The sequence below is a fragment of the Ranitomeya imitator genome, chromosome 5 (assembly GCF_032444005.1).
Source record: "Ranitomeya imitator isolate aRanImi1 chromosome 5, aRanImi1.pri, whole genome shotgun sequence".
NCBI classification, from domain to species: Eukaryota; Metazoa; Chordata; class Amphibia; order Anura; family Dendrobatidae; genus Ranitomeya; species Ranitomeya imitator.
In genome coordinates this window covers 672072237-672092300 of record NC_091286.1, presented here as the reverse complement: position 1 = coordinate 672092300, position 20064 = coordinate 672072237, and the positions used below count along the sequence as shown (strand labels likewise).

Below are 20064 nucleotides of genomic sequence, written 5' to 3'. Positions count from 1 at the left end.
TCGAGGGGTTCAAGAGAGGCCTGGATGTCTTCCTGGAGCAGAACAATATTGTATCATACAATTAGGTTCTGTAGAAGGACGTAGATCTGGGGATTTATTATGATGGAATATAGGCTGAACTGGATGGACAAATGTCTTTTTTCGGCCTTACTAACTATGTTACTATGTTATTCATGCCGTTGCTTTAAATGGAAAAGCAAAGGTTCAGACAGTTCTTATTCTAAGAATTGACCTGATTTCCAAAGATAAAAACTTGCCAGTCCAGATGCAACAGCATCAGTTTCCTGTCACGTTGGCTTTTGCAATGACCATCGATAAATCTCAGGGACAGTCCTTGGACATTGTAGGAATTTATTTGCCTCTCCCAGTGTTTTCACATGGTCAGTTATATGTGACTTTCCCAAGGGGAAGGAAAACCCAACAAATAAGGGTCAAAATATTTAAGACACGGAAGCAAGGTAAACTTATTCCTAACATTGACAAATGGTTTACTGTCATTTGTGTGTACAAAGAAGTTTTCTATTAAGCTTTTTAACAATTGTAAAATCCCAAAAAATGTGTACACAAAAGCGGGACTAACTCCTAGCTGTGGTCTATGGACCAAACATTGGGCATGGGCAGGTCCTTTGGGGCAAATCCCAAGTGCGCTCAACCATGCAAAATAGCTTATGCTGAGGACCATTGAGGAATAGCGCTATTGGATAGCTCTACCCATTCATTTCTTTTAGGAATAGGGCTACCTGTTCGCTTTCTTCATGGATAGCGCTGTCGGAAAGCTCTACCCAAACAGTATTAACTACAGAGCTTTTCATACACAAGGTAGGAGTGGCAGAAGAGGTACACCAGGTATTTATGTTTGCTATTAGTCTGCACATACGCCAGTCTGGTGCGTAGGTACACCCCGTTACGTGGTTCGTAATCACAGCGCATGCCCGAAGGGCGCGCAATCACTCGTATTCCTCAAAAAGAGGATTCACCCCACCATGAGATTTATGATTTCTTAGTTTGTATATATGGGATGGGTCATTTACTTATATAAATTTATAATTGTGATATGTAACATGAATAGCCCCTTGACATTGACATGACCTTTGCTTACAATACATGGTTGAGATATTTATGTTTATTTGAATTTTTTGTCTTTCTTTTCTTTGTGTTGCATACATAGATTTACTTGATAACTGCCAGAGAGCGGAAACGTTGGATATTTGTTTTGTCCTTTTCATATGTCGGCTGTGAATAATAAAACTCTTTAATTACACAGAATTTCCTGAGAATTGTCATATTTGAGTCCCGAAGGTGTCTACAATAATTTACATGCTAATTTTCCTTCTGAGCTCCTAAACCCATGGATTTGGAGTGCAAAAACCTCTCACTGTTTTCATTACATAACTCATAGATATGTTAGAACTATCTCTCACGAGACAAAGCTTTTATAGGGTTCATTCAAATAAGGGACACTAGAGCCATTTTTCAGGTTAAGAAGGGCTGCCAGAGAGTAAGGGTACCGTCACACAGTGGCATTTTGATCGCTACGACGGCACGATCCGTGACGCTCCAGCATCGTAACAATATCTCTCCAGCGTCGTAGACTGCTGTCACACTTTGCAATGTACGACGCTGGAGCGATAATTTCATGACGTATGTGCGATGTAGAAGCCATTGGTTACTATGCGCACATCGTATACAATATCGTGCACACCTTTGTTACACCATGCGATCATGCCGCCACAGCGGGACACTAGACGACGAAAGAAAGTTTCAAACGATCTGCTACGACGTACGATTCTCAGCGGGTCCCTGATCGCAGGAGCATGTCAGACACAGCGAGATCGCTGGAACGTCACGGATATATCGCTGGAACGTCACAAATCGTGCCATCATAGCGATCAAAATGCCACTGTGTGATGGTACCCTCAGACCTCCAGCTATCAACAACTTAAATTGGTGCTAAGTTGTGATTATAGGCTAACCCCTTTTTAAGGAACACTAAGCAAAATTTGTACTGGCTTGTGCATGACGCGTGGATTAATCATGGCTTTTTCTGAGGGTTGCTGAGTTATTGGGGTGCAGAGATAATCACACCTCAGCCTTAGAGCCCAAGGTGCCTACATGATTATGGTGTTACATTGTCGCTGGATTCTGCACTGTGTACACTGACATTGAATGTGCAGAGCACTGTAACCATTGGCAAAGTTATCGGCTTTGCAGATGAAGCAATAAAACCTCATCCAGACATCATGGACATCTGAATGAGGCTTATACTAATGGTAAGAACATGTCAGTAGCACAGTATCGTACTACTAACGTCAGGCAACCAACCTTTTCTCTCCACTGGAAGAAGTTATTGCCACAGTCCTGCTCTTACTGCTCAGAGCAAGTCTGTGGCAGTGACTGCCAGCAGTAAAAACAGGTCAATACCCTGATATTAATAGTACAATACCAGGCCACCGATGTGTTCTTACCACCGCTGCCCTGTTGTCCATACTTGCTGTCATTAACACTGCTGCCCAAATCTGCTGAAAAAAATTAGTTTAGAGCAATAAAATGGCACTCAGCTCTATCCACAGTAAACTCGGCAGTCCAGGAAGAGTGCACAGTTCACAGCCAAGCCAGTCACAGTATAGGAGATGTGGTCTGACACTGATCGCAGTCTTCAAAGCTGTTTAGGGTTGTGAGATAGGCAGGGCCAGTGTTTGGCACAGGCAGACCAGGCAGTCGCCTGGGGCCCCCACCTAGAAAGGGGGCCCCCTGCCTCTGCAGCCCCTGTATGAAGTGCCCAGAGGGTGTACAGCAGTGAAGCAGCAGTCCCAGAACGTGTCCCCCCAACCCCCCTTGAGACCCCCTCAGTGCTGTGATTTACTCATTTGGTCCCTGAGCTCTGTGCTGACTGCTGTAGGATGATGGATCAAGTTTCACAGTCACATACAGCAGGGATCAGCATGGGCTCTGACCAGTCACTAAATCATTGCTTGTAATCTGATAGGGCGAAGTCCTGTCACTACTGTCTGTATGACACATTATTATTATATAGAAATAAATGAATTCCCATGTGAAATAATAAGGATAAACCATACACATATATAGTACAGCTGTGCATAGGAATCAGCGTTTTTGGTGCTTTTTTTTTTTTGCAGCCAAAACCTGCTCTCTTGGCAGTAAAAAACTCTGCTTTCAAAACACCCATTTTTTAGGGTATGTGCAGAGGATCCGGAAATGGCAGCCCTTTGGATGCAGTGGACATGTGCTGCGTCCAAAGTGCTGCCATCTTTTGAACACAGGTGATTCCGCGTGTGTTCATTGAACCGTGTGGAATCCCTGCATCCTATACATTGCAGGGGTGAGATTTATCTTGTGGAGACTCGCATCTGCGCAAGATAAATTGACATGCTGGGGTCTGGAGAGACGCAGTTGTGAAATTCAGTCAACGGAAAATAAAAGGGTCGGCAGGAGATTTCTGAAAATCTCAGTTTTTGCTTGTGTTGTAAACTACTGTAAACTTATTATCTGCCGAAGAAAAAGCTGCAAAAATTCTGCCTATGAACATGGCCAAAAGCTGCTTTTCAAAGTGCCAGCAGTGACCCTGCATACAGCTAATAGTGGCAGACCCATTGGCCGATATAAGGCCCCTAAATATGGGGGCCACAGTGCAATGTTATCATTTGGGGCCCCCACTTTAAATTTTTGCCTAGGGCCCCACTTTGTCTAAAACCGGCCCTGGAGATAGGTATGATATGAGAGATGAGAAGTAGGTTTGTTTTACTGCAGTGAGCAATTGCGCAGCATTTTGACAACTTCTGTTACTGGACGGGCAACTCAATTCCCTTTCTTTGGCAGCCACACAGTGGTACGCTTTGTAAATGAGGGCCAGAAAGGACATGTGCTTCAGTAGATGGCAAGCGCTGCATCACGTGGCCTCGGCTCATCTTCCTCCACCTTAACATCACACACAGTTTTGTCCTCAGAGGTGTCACCCAAATTACCCTTGTTTTCCCCCTCGTCACAACTCTCCAACTGCCCAACTAACTGTAGGGAACCACAGATATCTGAGTCTGCAGATTTGTCCACACATTTTATGCCATGGCCATCGGAAATCTACTCCAAAGATTTGCAGAGTCAATAGGAAATCATGTGCACCAATGCCCAAATTTTTTTTCAGTTTGATCAAGGGCTGGATGAAATAGGGTTTGAGAAGAATACAAACCCTCGTCAAAAGACATTAACCCTGGGAGGTGGAGGTGATCCTGATGAGATTCAGATACTTGAGGGGCCTGTGGGCTGTAATGTGCTGTCAGGGCAGGAAGAGGAGGAGGGTGACTCTCAGGACGAGTAGTGGGAGAACAGAGAAAATGACAATGAGGTAGCAGATCCCACTTGGTATAAACCCAGATGCATGCAGCTGAGTAATTCAACAGAGGAAGAGGAAGAAGATGAGAAGATTACGTTGTGGCTTCCCGCAGAAGCAGAATTATGCAACCACGACAAGAAATGCATCCTCAGCCCCAACTCTGTCAGTGCCCATCAGCATTTATGGGTCTGCAGTTGTCTAGCTTGGGTTTTTTTTACAGTCCATCAAAAATGACAAAAATCACATTATCTGCCACCTTGTTAAACAACAGAGGAGAGTTTTAATGCAATAATTTGACTACTACATGCATGAACTGACACATGCATGATCAACATGAGTTAATCTGGGAATCTCATTGTGCTAAAATGCAGACTAGCAGGCCTTTCAAACCATCGTCCACCTCATCGACTGCTTCTTCTGATTCTTTCTTCTCGCTCACCATGGCAATTGTTGTCGCACAGGTCTCAGGCTGCAGAAACTCCACTTGTTTATCCGCTACAGTCGGGGTGAGTGAGAGCCCGTCAGCAGATATGGAAGTGGAAATACTTCCTGTTTTTGACTGACCTTAGATAAAAGCATACCCCATCTTTCTCAATCCATCGTAACATATCTGCCTGCACCTCTCTCATAGTCCATCAGCTTGTCTTATTCACCTGACTCCACCCTCTGTAGTACAGCAGCAAACCCTCGTTTGTACAGTTTTAATCACATAAAAAATAGTTTCATACGACACAAGACAAAGCTAAGAACTTGAACTTCCCCATCTTCAATCTACTAATAATAACTTTTATTTATATAGTGAAAACACATTTCGCATAGCTTTACGAGTCAGCAGTTCATATAAAACAGTCAAAAGTTACAAAGTTTAAAATAAACAATTAAAGCTAAAACAATGATGACCCTGCTCTTCAGAGCTTACAATCTACAGTGAAGTGGGGGTGATACCAATTACAGGTGCTTATTTACAATGATGGTACAACCATCTTGAGTAAATGGGGGTTGATAAAAGCTGCATGAGGTTTTTTGGTACGGTTGAGTTTCATGGCGAATTATGTTCATAGAAGTAGAGAATAGACTATAAATGAAAGGAGTTTGATTAGGTAATGTGATAGGCTGCCTTTAACAAATGTGTTTTTAGAGAGCGCCTATAAATGTGTAAATATTGAAGAAAGAAAGAATTCCGTCTGGCACACCAACTAGGTAAGTAGAAATAAAGAAAACTTTATTGAGGCATGTCAATCCATAGTTAAAAAGGAATAAAATGTCTGCTGCATTTCTGGCGCGGTAAAGCACCCTTAATCGTTTGCCAGAGGGATCAAATACTTATTTCTCACTGCAAAATGCAAATACAGATGTATAATTTATACAATGTGATTTTGTGGATTTTATTTTTAATATTCTATCCCTCAATTTTAAAATTAACCTACCCTTAAAATTATAGACTGTTCATGTTTTTGTCAGTGGGCAAACTTACAAAATCATCAATGGATCAAATACTTATTTCCCCCACTGTAAGTGACTAAAAAATTAATATATAGAAATTGATGCCACTTTTTGTGTTATATGACCAAAATTAGTGGAAATATTTGCTCTGCAAGTTGGGTCTCCTTATTTGTTTTTCCTGAATTAGTCACAGCTCTCAGAGCACCGGGCCTACACCTGTCACTCATCCACCAGTTACTGATCATACTTTAAGGCTGGGGTCACACTTGTGAGTGTGATGCGAGAAACTCGAATGAGTCTCTCACATCAATACCCGGCACTGCCGCCGGTACTCGGGAATGAAGCGTTCAGCTGCATAGAAATACATGCATCCGGATTCTCCGTTCCCGTGTGCCGGCAGCAGCGCCGGGTATTGATGCGAGAGACTCGCTCGAGTTTCTCGCATTACATTCGCAAGTGTGTCCTCGGCCTAAGCAAGAAATACTGGTCCAAACCCTATACAATTCTTAAATGTTTTAAGGACCACGCTATTAGCACAAATAATTTATATTGTGAAATGTGGGCTCCTGGCTGGAGCACAATACCAGCACAATACCACAATAGGGCAGCGTGGTTGCTCAGTGGTTAGCACTGCAGTCTTGCAGTGCTGGGGTCCTGGGTTCAAATCACACCATGGAAAAAGTCTGCTAGGAGATTGTATGTTCTCCCCGTGTATGCGTGTGTTTACTCTGGGTTCTCAGGTTTCCAACGACATACTGATAGGGAATTTAGATTGTGAACCCCATTGGGGACGGTAGTGATAATGTATGTAAAGTGCTGCAGAATAAGATATCGCTATAAAAGATAAACATAATAAATAAGTGCCAGCCAAAAATTATTAAAAGATAAAATGTGGCCTGCTTTTTGTAGCACAGTAGTAACAGAAAACAATAGATTTGTTACTGTAGAGGAGTCTTGGATACAGCAGAATCTGAGCAAAAAAGAATGAAAATCTCAGATGTGGCCAAATTTTTGGTTCACGGTAGTAACAGAACAAATTTATATTTTATCATGTGTACCCCTGTATGGAGAAAAATATGTGCACCAAACAATGAAAAGATGAAATGTAGCCTGCTTTTGGTAGCACGATAGTAAGAAAACCAATTTAGTTTTTATCATGTGTATCTCTGTATGAAGAACAATATCAGTGCCCAAAAATTTAAAACTGACACTAGCCTATTGTATCACATTACTAAAGGAAGAAAGTATTTTTAAACTGTGGATGAGGCCTGCATACAATCGAATATATGCTCAAAACAATAGCAAGCTCAGTACTAGTGGCTATTTCACTTTTGTAACACAATTTTATATTTTTTTCATCTGCATGAGCTCTGCAGACAGCTGAATTTCACCACCACTAAATGACAAGGTGGGATATGGCTTGCTGAATCACTTTAGCAACAGCCCCAAAAATAATTTTTTACTGTGCAACAGCTCTACACACAGAACAATTTCACCGCCACAAAATTGCAAGGTGGGCTATATTACATTTGCCAACAGATTTTAAAAAAATCTGCATGAGCTATGTAGAAAATTGAATTTCACCAACACTAAATGACAAGGTGAGATACGACGTGCTGAATCACAAAAGCAACTGCCCCCAAAAATTTTTTTCCTGGCCAACATGTCAAATCACAGAACACATTTAGCAACTGAAAAAATAAGATTTAGAAAGGACTACTTGTGCATGGAGCACAATAGAAGCAAGGCATGGCACACTTCTATGAAATGTGTGCTACAGACAGTGGAATCTGCTGGAAGGTTGATTTCACATCCACACAGGATACTAGTTATCTAAACTATCTGACTTAGATACAACCGCCTAGTTAACTAGCTAAAATCTATCAGCACCCAGGCCCATGGTCAGGAGCAGCGTCTCTGCGCTGTTATATTGAGAAAATGGCACCAAAACAAGATGTTTACTCTTTATATGGAGTGGGGTCGGAACATTGTGGATGCTTCCTGAGCCCTTATTGGCTAGCCGCAATGTGCACAAATAAAGTTAGAAAAGTTTACAAGCACACTGCTCCTCTGGGTTCTCCACACCTCTTCCCCTCATCAAACACATGCCCCACGCTCATCATAAACCACCACTATCCTAGCCAAGGTGCTCAAAATACTTTAGTGGCAACGCAAATATTTTCACTTTTTAACGAATGTCACTGATTTTTTCTGATTTTATAAAAAATTGCTTTTATTTCCAACCACGAATCTGAATGTGCTATATTCGTGCTGAATTTATGTTTGACTATCGATTTTCGAACATATTCGATCATCTCTATTACCATCTCTGTAAATTACAATCAGCTCAGACAGAGCTTTAAAGGTAATCTGTCACCCTTTTGAGCTTTTTAAAGTTATTAATATGGTCATACAGATTGTATAAAAGTGAAACTAGTCTTATTTGTATGCCGCCTGTATGTGGCCTTGTCAAACAAAAATCATCTTTTAAATCTTCAATTTTCCAGGCTATGGGGTGCAGGCTGACCAGAAGATGAGACTGCTTTTGGTGTTCATTATACAAGTTTTCTCCTCCCCTTCGCTTTAGACCTCTTTTTCACGTCATGTACACTGCTGGAAATCCTGCGCATGCTGCTTGCCATCACTCCTCTGCATTGTGGGGAATTCACCTACTGTCCGGCGGAGAAAACCATTACCATAAGTTACAGTGACTCGTCGGAGCTAGAATTGAAGGCCATACTCTCAGAAGGGCGGAACAGTGCAGAGGAGTGATGGCAGGCAGATGCGGGATTTCTGGCCACACAAATGACATTTGACGAGAAGGGGTGGAGAAAACTTGTATAATGAAGACCCAAGGCAGTCTTATCTTATGACTTTCACTTAACAAGGTCACATCCAAGAGGCATACTGGTATGATTATTTTCACTTGTGTACAACCTGTATGCCCATATTCATAAGTCATAAATCTCAAAAGGGTGACAGATTCCCTGTAAAGAGAATCCAATATACAAAGAGCCCACCCGTGACCCTCTTCAAGCCTCTGTATTAGTATTTGAAACAATTATAGTGTTAGCCATTCATTCAAAAATGTATTTATTTTTGTATTCACAGTTATCTAAAACGTATGGCACCATCTTTAGCATCCAGATAGGCCTAGCAAAAATGGTTGTCCTGTGTGGTTACGATACCATTAAAGATGCCTTAATCAACCACGGGGAAAAATTTGTCGACAGGCCTGTAGCAACTCTATTTTCTAAAACCACAAAGAATCATGGTAAGTGCTTTGTCTGCTAAAATAAAACCTACCATTTGACTTAAAAATGTCATTTTTTTAAATCTGGTGTAAATACTCAGCTCAGACCAGAAGGAGTAAATTGCACTAAATGTATTAAAAGCTACAATACTAGACAAATCCTAAGGACAAAAGTGGCGCTGTTTTGGGGGAAAAAAAAGAAGACATCACTCTTTTCTCAGTTTTCACTGTATTAAATGGGAGATGTATTATTAAGTAGTGATGAGCGAACCAGTTCGAATTTTATACCTGTCCGGTGCTGAACTCCGAACACTGACTATTTCCCGAAAGTTTGTTTTACTTTTCAGGTTTGGTGCCAGATAAAGCTTGTTGGAAGAGTGCAGTACAACCAATCAACAAGCTTTCAGGCTGTGGCCATTAATAGAGCTATATCAGAGCCATGCCAAATATTGACATGGCTGTGATTAGCAGGCGCAACACATGACCCGGCCTGTATAATTTTCAGATCACGTCTTTCCACCCCATTTTAATATGAGCCATATAGAGAGGTATAGAGTGTCATAACAGCCTCGTGCATTGTGTCCTAACAACCTGGAGCAACATGTCCTAACAGCCTGGTGCACAGTGCCATAACAGCCTGGTGCAGTGTTCTATAACAAACTTGTGTAGAGTGCCATAACACCCTGATGCAGCATGCCCTAATAGCCTTTTTCACATTGCCATAGAGCACCATGACAGCGTGGTGCAGCGTGCTCTAACAATCTGGTGCAGCATGCTCTAACAGCCTGGTGCAGCGTGCTCTAACAATCTGGTGCAGCATGCTCTAACAGTCTAATCTTGTAGCAGATCTGGGCCTAGCCAGTTTCATGCACATCGTTTAACTGGTGCATGTGCTGAATTTAGTGGTGTAGAGCTTCCCTAAAAATTACCCCGATATGTCAGAGCTAATGCTTAAAGTGCAGGCTATCTGTGAGCTCTAGTGGAGTTTTCGCCCTACTGCTGCTTGTCTGTCTCTGCTGCAGCATCACTTCTGCACTCCTTCCATCACTTCTTCACCTTGCATATACTGGGTAGACAGTGATACACAACTGTCTAGCTAAGGGACAGTTTCGGAGGATGTGATTGAGCAGGACAAAGAGCAATGGCGGCACTCAAACAACTCATTGGCAACACTGGAATGTGGCTTTGGGAACACAAAGAACCCAGACGATATACAGGCCAGCAAACTCGCCTGACCTTAGCCAAGGTTAAGAGGAAGATGAGAGACACCAGACAAAAGGTGTGCAAACCTGAACAGTAAAGTTCGGCGTTCCTACCGAACACCTACTGTTTGGGCACCAAAACGAAACACAGACTTCACAAGGCAGCCCAGAATGCAGCCTCAGTGACTAGAGGTAATCTCGATGATGTCACCGCCAGTCACTGAGGCTGCACTCGCTTCAGTTCAGATACCAGTGGTTCTCAGCCTGGACGGTCGCATCTAGACACCTCTCCATTAGAAATCCATGGGCTTGATGTCACCTGACAATATAAAGGTGACATCAACCCCACAAATATGAGCCCTCTTGTCACCGCTACAGGGCAAATGGGAAGAGCCAGGCAAAGCGCCAGAATTGGCACATCTAATAGATTTGCCTTTTCTGGGCAGCTTCCTGGCTGCTATTTTTAGACTGAGGGACCAATATCCATGGCCTGGGAATACTTGTCCCAAGCTGTTTGATGTAGCAAGGATGGTTGCCAAAAATGGGGGGGACCCCATGCCATTTTTTTCCTACACATTTTATTGATTTTTTAAAGCATTACAATATCATCAAGTTATACATACGTGAACCATTTTATATATCGACTAAGCATTCATCAACATCCCCCCATTCCCACTACCCTCCCAGCCTCCCCCAACCTAACATTCCCCACGTGAAATAATAAATAATTAAAAAAACAGGGGGACCCCACTATCTTGATAACCAGCCTTGCTGAAGCTGACATCTACCTCCTCATCTGCCTCTTCCACCTACAATGCCATGTCCATTTCCACCTCTTCCTCACCCTCCTGGTCCACTTCCAGATTCAAGAGTATTATTTATTTATTTTTAAATTTTTTATGTTATTTTAAGTCATTTTCGTATCCACATTTGTTTGCAAGGCAATTGTCCTGGTCTTACCCCCATTTTGCATCCTTCCTAAGCCAACTAGCCCTTTACAAGAAAATTTTACAGCCACTTTACAGTTCCAAAGTTCGGGTCTCCATTCGCTTCTATGAAGTTCCTGCTCAGGGTCAAGTTCGGGTACATTTCTAGTGCCCGACCCGAACTTTGGATTAGTGTTCAACCAAACTCAATTTATCAGAACATCCACAGGTCCGCTCATCCCTATCAAAAAGTTTGTAAAAATAGGTGAAAATTGGAGATGAGTGAATCATTCAAACAAATACAAATTTCTCAATAATTTAAGTGGCCACCATATTGCTTAATTCTTTTGAGATTCAGGAAGGTGCTAAAATAATAAAATATGTGTATTCCACCGCAGTCTTCTGTGCCAGTCCTCAGTTCCTCTCCTGAACAGTGATTGTGCTTTGGGGGCCTGTAGCAATGGAGTAATTTTGATTATTTAATTTTAGAAACCATTCCCTCCCCTCCATTTGTAGTGTTTTGTGGTCTGGAGATACATCAGGACATAGTAAATGTATTTTCACAGCAATCTTGGCAAGTTGAATTGGACTGACTATTTTCAGACTGAAGCTAATGAGCAGTCCAAATTTAGCAAATCTGCCTAAAACAAATTTTGGGAGGTTCACTCACCTCTAGGGATGTCCATTGTTAATGCTGTAGAGATGTCCATACCGGTTATCTTATGACGCAGGCATGTAACATGGCTTTGTTATATTCAGGAATCATCCTTGCTAATGGAGAGAACTGGAAAGTGATGAGAAGATTCACTCTGTCCACATTACGAGATTATGGAATGGGAAAGAAGGGAATAGAGGACAAGATCATCGAGGAGGCCGAGTCTCTCGTGAAGAAGTTTAGGACGTATGAGGGTAAGCTGATAGTCATCATTTTATTAAGAAGTGTCTGGTATAGAAAACTAATTTACAAATAACTTATTAAATCTGAGTTATAAGGTGGTCCAATGTTCAAGACCCTAATTTTTTGTGTATATTAACAAGGACAGGCAGCATGTCTCCATCAAGAGGAGCAGCCCAGGGTTCATGCCTGAAATAGAATGTTCACAGTCAGGGCCGGCACAAGGGAAAAATCTGGGGGATAACTCAGGGACTCCACCCTTTTGGGGGCCCCCAGCATCTACAGCAGCAGGAGCTACACTGCTAATTATATCAAAGTAGCTTCTGATATGGAGACTGCTTCAGGACATTTGGTTACGTCACTGTCTTGTGACTGGTCATGTGACCATGATGTCACCACAGGTCTTGTACTCTGCGACACTTCAGGAACTTTGATAAGATCACAATTATGTGACCGGTCATGTGACTCTGATGTCACCACAGATCAGGTACTCCTGTATTCTGAAAGGGTGGGAAGAACTAAAGAGGAAATGGACTGGTGGTAAGTCGTCTATTGACTGTCTGTGTGTGTCTTGCTTTCTGTCTGTCTGTCTTTGTACCAATCTGTGTATGTTTGTCTGTGTATGTGTGGTTGATCCATCAGAATGAATAAGCTACTAGTAATATAAATTAGTGCTGATATCAAAATGTATAGACTCTTGGTGGTATACATTAATAAAGACATATCTACCTGGACAATCTTTAATTGTCCAATTTGCCATTTTTCCTCAGTTTTTTTGTGTTATTCCAATACACACATAAAAAATAAAGTTGTGTTTAGCAGTTTAGCTACCCCATTTAGCTTGGCCCCCGGAGAAATTCTGACTCTGGGGAGCGCTATAATCTTAAACCTCAGTGCCGTTAAAAAGTGGCACTGTGGTTTAAGTACCCTTAACTGCCGCCGTTAAAAGGTGTATCGGCGGTCGTTCAGGGGTTAAGTGTGAGATATCCAAGATGATTGTCTATAAAATGATGTCCGTCTCAATTTCAAAGCACAAGTGGATATTAAGATAGGGAGAATTAGAGTTCAAAACATTGCTACCCTTTTGCTCTTAACTGTATAAAACACACTACCCCCTTACATCAAACTACCATTGGATCAACAGAATGTGCCGCCCTACCCAACTGCATGAGTTCCTTGGTTGAATCAGACACAGGTTCCCTTGACTCCAAGCACTGCAAATTGGAGTGTATCCTTATGTCTCTGATGAAGATGGCCATCAACACGGATGGTCAGGGACATGGCTGCCTCAAAGGAGACCAGATTCTTATGCAGGGCAAAATCATTCTTTACTCTTATGGATATCCCTTGATAGAAATGGGATCATACCACTTGGTATCTGTGAACCACCTCTGAAACTCAGAGCAATACTCCTCCGCCTGCAGAAGCTGACATATCATAGACTTAGCTAAGGAGATGCAATCGGGTTGTCGTATATGTGACCCAGTGCCTGAAAAAAATTCTCAACTGTCTGAAGCAATTGAGAGTCGGCCAGGTGAGAAAATGCCCAGGCTTGAGGGTCAACCTGGAGGAGCAAAATCATGACCCCCACTCTTTGCTACTAAGTTCTAGAGAGGTGAGGAAATAACTTAAAGTATAGCTTACAGGCCTCCCTAAAGACAACAAACTTGTCTCGTACCCCAGAGACCCTGGCTGGCAAAGCAATCTTGGGTTATACTACACCAGGGGTAATGTTATTTGGGTGTTATAAAGAAACAGAGCAAAGATCTGTCACTTCCGGGCTAATTGCTGCAGTTGTGTAGCCAGAGCAGTAATAGGATCCATAATGGATCAAAAAATAGTATGTGTCATCGTTAATGTCACAACTCTGTTGTTGGATTTCCAGGGGCCAGGGGCTCCTTCCCTGTCCCTAACACTATGAGTGCCCTTGCTATCCCTGCTCCCTGGATTTCTTCTTATTGTGAAGACCACATACCTTGCTCAGCTTCTGATTCAGCCATATATCTATCCCCCTTGTCCACCCAAGGAAGTGGGGAGTGATAGTGTATCAATATTCACAAACCAGACTAGCAAGGGAGGACAAATAGGTATAACGGAAAACACCAATAATACAAATATGCACTTACAGACAACAGAGAGATACACTGGAAAAAAGGAAGAAACACAAAATTGGAGATGATGAGGATTCACACACAGCTGAAACACCGAGCAACAGTCACAGATCAACACTCCAAATGCCTCTACCAACAACCAACACCTTCTCTCTAAACCAGGCAGCCAAAGGTGAATATATGTAGGAGGGGGAAGTGGCCAATACTGAACAGATAAGGTAATCTAAGCAGGAAAGCTTCTGAGGCTCTAAGCTGAACAGTTTAACCAATGCACTGCTATCAGACACATTAATAAGAAGTGCTTCTGATCAGTGCAGGAGTATATGAAATCAGACACTGCAGTCTTCTGCCCCTCTCTGTCACCTAAACCTGTGTGTGTGAGTGTGTATGTGCTCAATGTATACATGCATGTGTGCAATGTGTGATATATACTGTATGCGTGCAGCATGCAGTTTTTGCATTTGTATATGACATGTGTTGTGAATTCTGTGGCTGAATTCACTCCTGTGGTCACAAGTGGTACTGCAGCTTCTGAGCTTCCTCCCTCAGGTGTTCTGGTGAGCTCGTTAACTGCTTCATTACTTAACTCCGCCTGATGCTGCTATCCTTGCTCCTTGTCAATGTTCCAGTGTTGGATCTGAGCTTCTCCTGATTGTTCCTGTGACCTGCTGCTCTGTATAGCTAAGTGCTTTTTGCTTTTTTGTTGCTTTTTTTTCTGTCCAGCTTGTCTTTTGTTTTGCTGGAAGCTCTGAGACGCAAAGGGTGTACCGCCGTGCCGTTAGTTCGGCACGGTGGGTTTTTTTTGCCCCCTTTGCGTGGTTTTGCTTTAGGGTTTTTTGTAGACTGCAAAGTTCGCTTTACTGTCCTCGCTCTATCCTAGAATATCGGGCCCCACTTTGCTGAATCTATTTCATCCCTACGTTTTGTCTTTTCATCTTACTCACAGTCATTATATGTGGGGGGCTGCCTTTTCCTTTGGGGAATTTCTCTGGGGCAAGTCAGGCCTATTTTTCTATCTTCAGGCTAGCTAGTTTCTTAGGCTGTGCTGAGTTGCCTAGGTAGTTGTTAGGCGCAATCCACAGCCGCTTTTAGTTGTGTTTAGGATAGGATCAGGTGTGCAGTCTACAGAGTTTCCACGTCTCAGAGCTCGTTCTTGTATTTTTGGGTATTTGTCAGATCACTGTGTGCGCTCTGATCGCTAAGCACACTGTGTTTCTGGATTGCCTTCATAACACCTGTCATTAGCAAACATAACAGTACAAGGAGCCAAACTAATGATTCTCAATAGAGGGAAAGAAAAAGTTCTGACATCATTTTTTTTTTTTTCTGCTCTGTGTTCATTTTTTTTTTTTCCCCTAGACATTTGGGTGATTCTGGACACAGGTGTGGACATGGATATTCAGGGTCTGTGCTCTTCAATGGATAATCTCGTTATAAATGTACAAAAAATTCAAGATACTATTGATCAGAAATCTATGTTAGAACCAAGAATTCCTATTCCTGATTTGTTTTTTGGAGATAGAACTAAGTTTCTAAGTTTCAAAAATAATTGTAAGCTATTTCTGGTCTTGAAACCTCATTCTTCTGGTAATCCTATTCAACAGGTTTTGATTATTATTTCTTTTTTGCGCGGCGACCCTCAAGACTGGGCATTTTCTCTTGCGCCAGGAGACCCTGCATTGAGTGGTGTCGATGCGTTTTTCCTGGCGCTCGGATTGCTGTACGATGAGCCTAATTCAGTGGATCAGGCTGAGAAAAATTTGCTGGCTTTGTGCCAGGGTCAGGAGGATATAGAAGTATATTGTCAGAAATTTAGGAAATGGTCAGTATTCACTCAGTGGAATGAATCTGCGCTGGCAGCTTTGTTCAGAAAGGGTCTCTCTGAGGCTCTTAAGGATGTCATGGTGGGATTTCCTATGCCTGCTGGTTTGAATGAGTCTTTGTCTTTGGCCATTCAGATCGGTCGACGCTTGCGCGAGCGTAAATCTGTGCACCATTTGGCGGTACTGCCTGAGGTTAAACCTGAGCCTATGCAGTGCGATAGGACTATGACTAGAGTTGAACGGCAGGAATACAGACGTCTGAATGGTCTGTGTTTCTACTGTGGTGATTCCACTCATGCTATTTCTGATTGTCCTAAGCGCACTAAGCGGTCCGCTAGGTCTGCCGTCATTGGTACTGTACAGTCCAAATTCCTTCTGTCCATTACCTTGATATGCTCTTTGTCGTCGTTTTCTGTCATGGCGTTTGTGGATTCGGGCGCTGCCCTGAATCTGATGGATTTGGATTATGCTAAACGTTGTGGGTTTTTCTTGGAGCCTTTGCGGTGTCCTATTCCATTGAGAGGAATTGATGCTACACCTTTGGCCAAGAATAAACCTCAATACTGGGCCCAGCTGACCATGTGCATGGCTCCTGCACATCAGGAAGTTATTCGCTTTCTGGTGTTGCATAATCTGCATGATGTGGTCGTGTTGGGGTTGCCATGGCTACAAACCCATAATCCAGTATTGGATTGGAATTCCATGTCGGTATCCAGCTGGGGTTGTCAGGGGGTACATGGTGATGTTCCATTTTTGTCTATTTCGTCATCCACCCCTTCTGAGGTCCCAGAGTTCTTGTCTGATTATCAGGATGTATTTGAAGAGCCCAAGTCCGATGCTCTACCTCCGCATAGGGATTGTGATTGTGCTATCAATTTGATTCCTGGTAGTAAATTCCCTAAAGGTCGATTATTTAATTTATCCGTGCCCGAACACGCCGCTATGCGCAGTTATGTGTTGGAATCCCTGGAGAAGGGACATATTCGCCCATCGTCATCACCACTGGGAGCAGGGTTCTTCTTTGTAGCCAAGAAGGATGGTTCGCTGAGACCGTGTATTGATTACCGCCTTCTTAATAAGATCACTGTTAAATTTCAGTATCCCTTGCCATTGTTATCTGACTTGTTTGCTCGGATTAAGGGGGCTAGTTGGTTCACTAAGATAGATCTTCGTGGTGCGTATAATCTGGTGAGAATCAGGCAAGGAGATGAATGGAAAAGTGCATTCAATACGCCCGAGGGTCATTTTGAGTATCTAGTGATGCCGTTCGGACTTGCCAATGCTCCATCTGTGTTTCAGTCTTTTATGCATGACATCTTCCGTGAGTATCTGGATAAATTCCTGATTGTTTACTTGGATGACATTTTGATCTTCTCAGATGATTGGGAGTCTCATGTGAAGCAGGTCAGAACGGTTTTTCAGGTCCTGCGTGCTAACTCTTTGTTTGTGAAGGGATCAAAGTGTCTCTTCGGTGTGCAGAAAGTTTCATTTTTGGGGTTCATCTTTACCCCTTCTACTATCGAGATGGATCCAGTTAAGGTCCAAGCCATCCAGGATTGGATTCAGCCGACATCTCTGAAAAGTCTGCAAAAGTTCCTGGGCTTTGCTAATTTTTATCGTCGCTTCATCTGTAATTTTTCTAGCATTGCCAAACCATTGACCGATTTGACCAAGAAGGGTGCTGATTTGGTTAATTGGTCTTCTGCTGCTATGGAAGCTTTTCAGGAGTTGAAGCGTCGTTTTTGTTCTGCCCCTGTGTTGTGTCAGCCAGATGTTTCTCTTCCGTTCCAGGTCGAGGTTGATGCTTCTGAGATTGGAGCAGGGGCGGTTTTGTCACAGAGAGGTTCTGATTGCTCAGTGATGAAACCATGTGCTTTCTTTTCCAGGAAGTTTTCGCCCGCTGAGCGTAATTATGATGTGGGCAATCGAGAGTTGCTGGCCATGAAGTGGGCATTCGAGGAGTGGCGTCATTGGCTTGAAGGAGCTAAGCATCGCGTGGTGGTATTGACTGATCATAAGAACTTGACTTATCTCGAGTCTGCCAAGCGCTTGAATCCTAGACAGGCCCGTTGGTCGTTATTTTTTGCCCGCTTCGACTTTGTGATTTCGTACCTTCCGGGCTCTAAAAATGTGAAGGCGGATGCTCTGTCTAGGAGTTTTGTGCCCGACTCTCCGGGTTTATCTGAGCCAGCGGGTATCCTCAAGGAAGGAGTCATTGTGTCTGCCATCTCCCCTGATTTGCGGCGGGTGCTGCAAAAATTTCAGGCGAATTAACCTGATCGTTGTCCAGCAGAGAAACTGTTCGTCCCTGATAGGTGGACTAATAAACTTATCTCTGAACTTCATTGTTCGGTGTTGGCTGGTCATCCTGGAATCTTTGGTACCAGAGAGTTAGTGGCTAGATCCTTCTGGTGGCCATCTCTGTCACGGGATGTACGTACTTTTGTGCAGTCCTGTGGGATTTGTGCTAGGGCTAAGCCCTGCTGTTCTCGTGCCAGTGGGTTGCTTTTGCCCTTGCCGGTCCCAAAGAGGCCTTGGACACATATTTCGATGGATTTCATTTCTGACCTTCCCGTTTCTCAAAAGATGTCAGTCATTTGGGTGGTCTGTGATCGCTTTTCTAAAATGGTCCATCTGGTGCCCTTGGCTAAATTGCCTTCCTCCTCTGATTTGGTACCTTTGTTCTTTCAGCATGTGGTTCGGTTGCATGGCATTCCTGAGAATATTGTTTCTGACAGAGGTTCCCAGTTTGTTTCAAGGTTTTGGCGAGCCTTTTGTGGTAGGATGTGCATTGACCTATCCTTTTCCTCGGCTTTCCATCCTCAGACTAATGGCCAGACCGAACGAACCAATCAGACCTTGGAAACATATCTGAGCTGTTTTGTTTCTGCAGACCAGGATGATTGGGTGTCCTTTTTGCCGTTGGCTGAGTTCGCCCTTAATAATCGGGCCAGCTCGGCTACCTTGGTTTCTCCATTTTTTTGCAATTCTGGGTTCCATCCTCGTTTCTCTTCAGGACAGGTTGAGTCTTCGGACTGTCCTGGTGTGGATTCTGTGGTGGATAGGTTGCAGCAGATCTGGACTCAGGTAGTGGACAATTTGATCTTGTCCCAGGAGAAAGCTCAACTTTTTGCTAATCGCAGACGGCGTGTGGGTCCCCGACTTCGTGTTGGGGATCTGGTTTGGTTATCTTCTCGTCATATTCCTATGAAGGTTTCCTCTCCTAAATTTAAACCTCGTTTTATTGGTCCGTATAGGATTTCTGAGGTTCTCAATCCTGTGTCTTTTCGTTTGACCCTCCCAGACTCCTTTTCCATACATAATGTATTCCATAGGTCGTTGTTGCGGAGATACGTGGCACCTATGGTTCCATCTGTTGAGCCTCCTGCCCCGGTTTTGGTGGAGGGGGAATTGGAGTATATTGTGGAGAAGATTTTGGATTCTCGTGTTTCTAGACGGAAACTCCAGTATCTGGTTAAATGGAAGGGTTATGCTCAGGAAGATAATTCCTGGGTTTTTGCCTCTGATGTTCATGCTTCCGATCTTGTTCGTGCCTTTCATGCGGCTCATCCTGGTCGGCCTGGGGGCTCTGGTGAGGTTTCGGTGACCCCTCCTCAAGGGGGGGGTACTGTTGTGAATTCTGTGGCTGAATTCACTCCTGTGGTCACAAGTGGTACTGCAGTTTCTGAGCTTCCTCCCTCAGGTGTTCTGGTGAGCTCGTTAACTGCTTCATTACTTAACTCCGCCTGATGCTGCTATCCTTGCTCCTTGTCAATGTTCCAGTGTTGGATCTGAGCTTCTCCTGATTGTTCCTGTGACCTGCTGCTCTGTATAGCTAAGTGCTTTTTGCTTTTTTGTTGCTTTTTTTTCTGTCCAGCTTGTCTTTTGTTTTGCTGGAAGCTCTGAGACGCAAAGGGTGTACCGCCGTGCCGTTAGTTCGGCACGGTGGGTTTTTTTTGCCCCCTTTGCGTGGTTTTGCTTTAGGGTTTTTTGTAGACTGCAAAGTTCGCTTTACTGTCCTCGCTCTGTCCTAGAATATCGGGCCCCACTTTGCTGAATCTAT

The 20064-nt window shown here is 43.3% G+C and overlaps 1 protein-coding gene across 1 annotated transcript in view; it reads left to right on the top strand.

Moving 5' to 3' along the window:
- The window catches only part of LOC138638755 (cytochrome P450 2K1-like), a 91202-nt gene that overhangs the window by 33161 nt on the left and 37977 nt on the right, over positions 1-20064 (top strand). Inside the window, exons 3-4 of the mRNA XM_069728312.1 lie at positions 8903-9065; positions 11932-12081. Coding sequence (XP_069584413.1) covers positions 8903-9065; positions 11932-12081 — 313 coding nt within the window. The remainder of the gene's footprint in view (positions 1-8902; positions 9066-11931; positions 12082-20064) is intronic.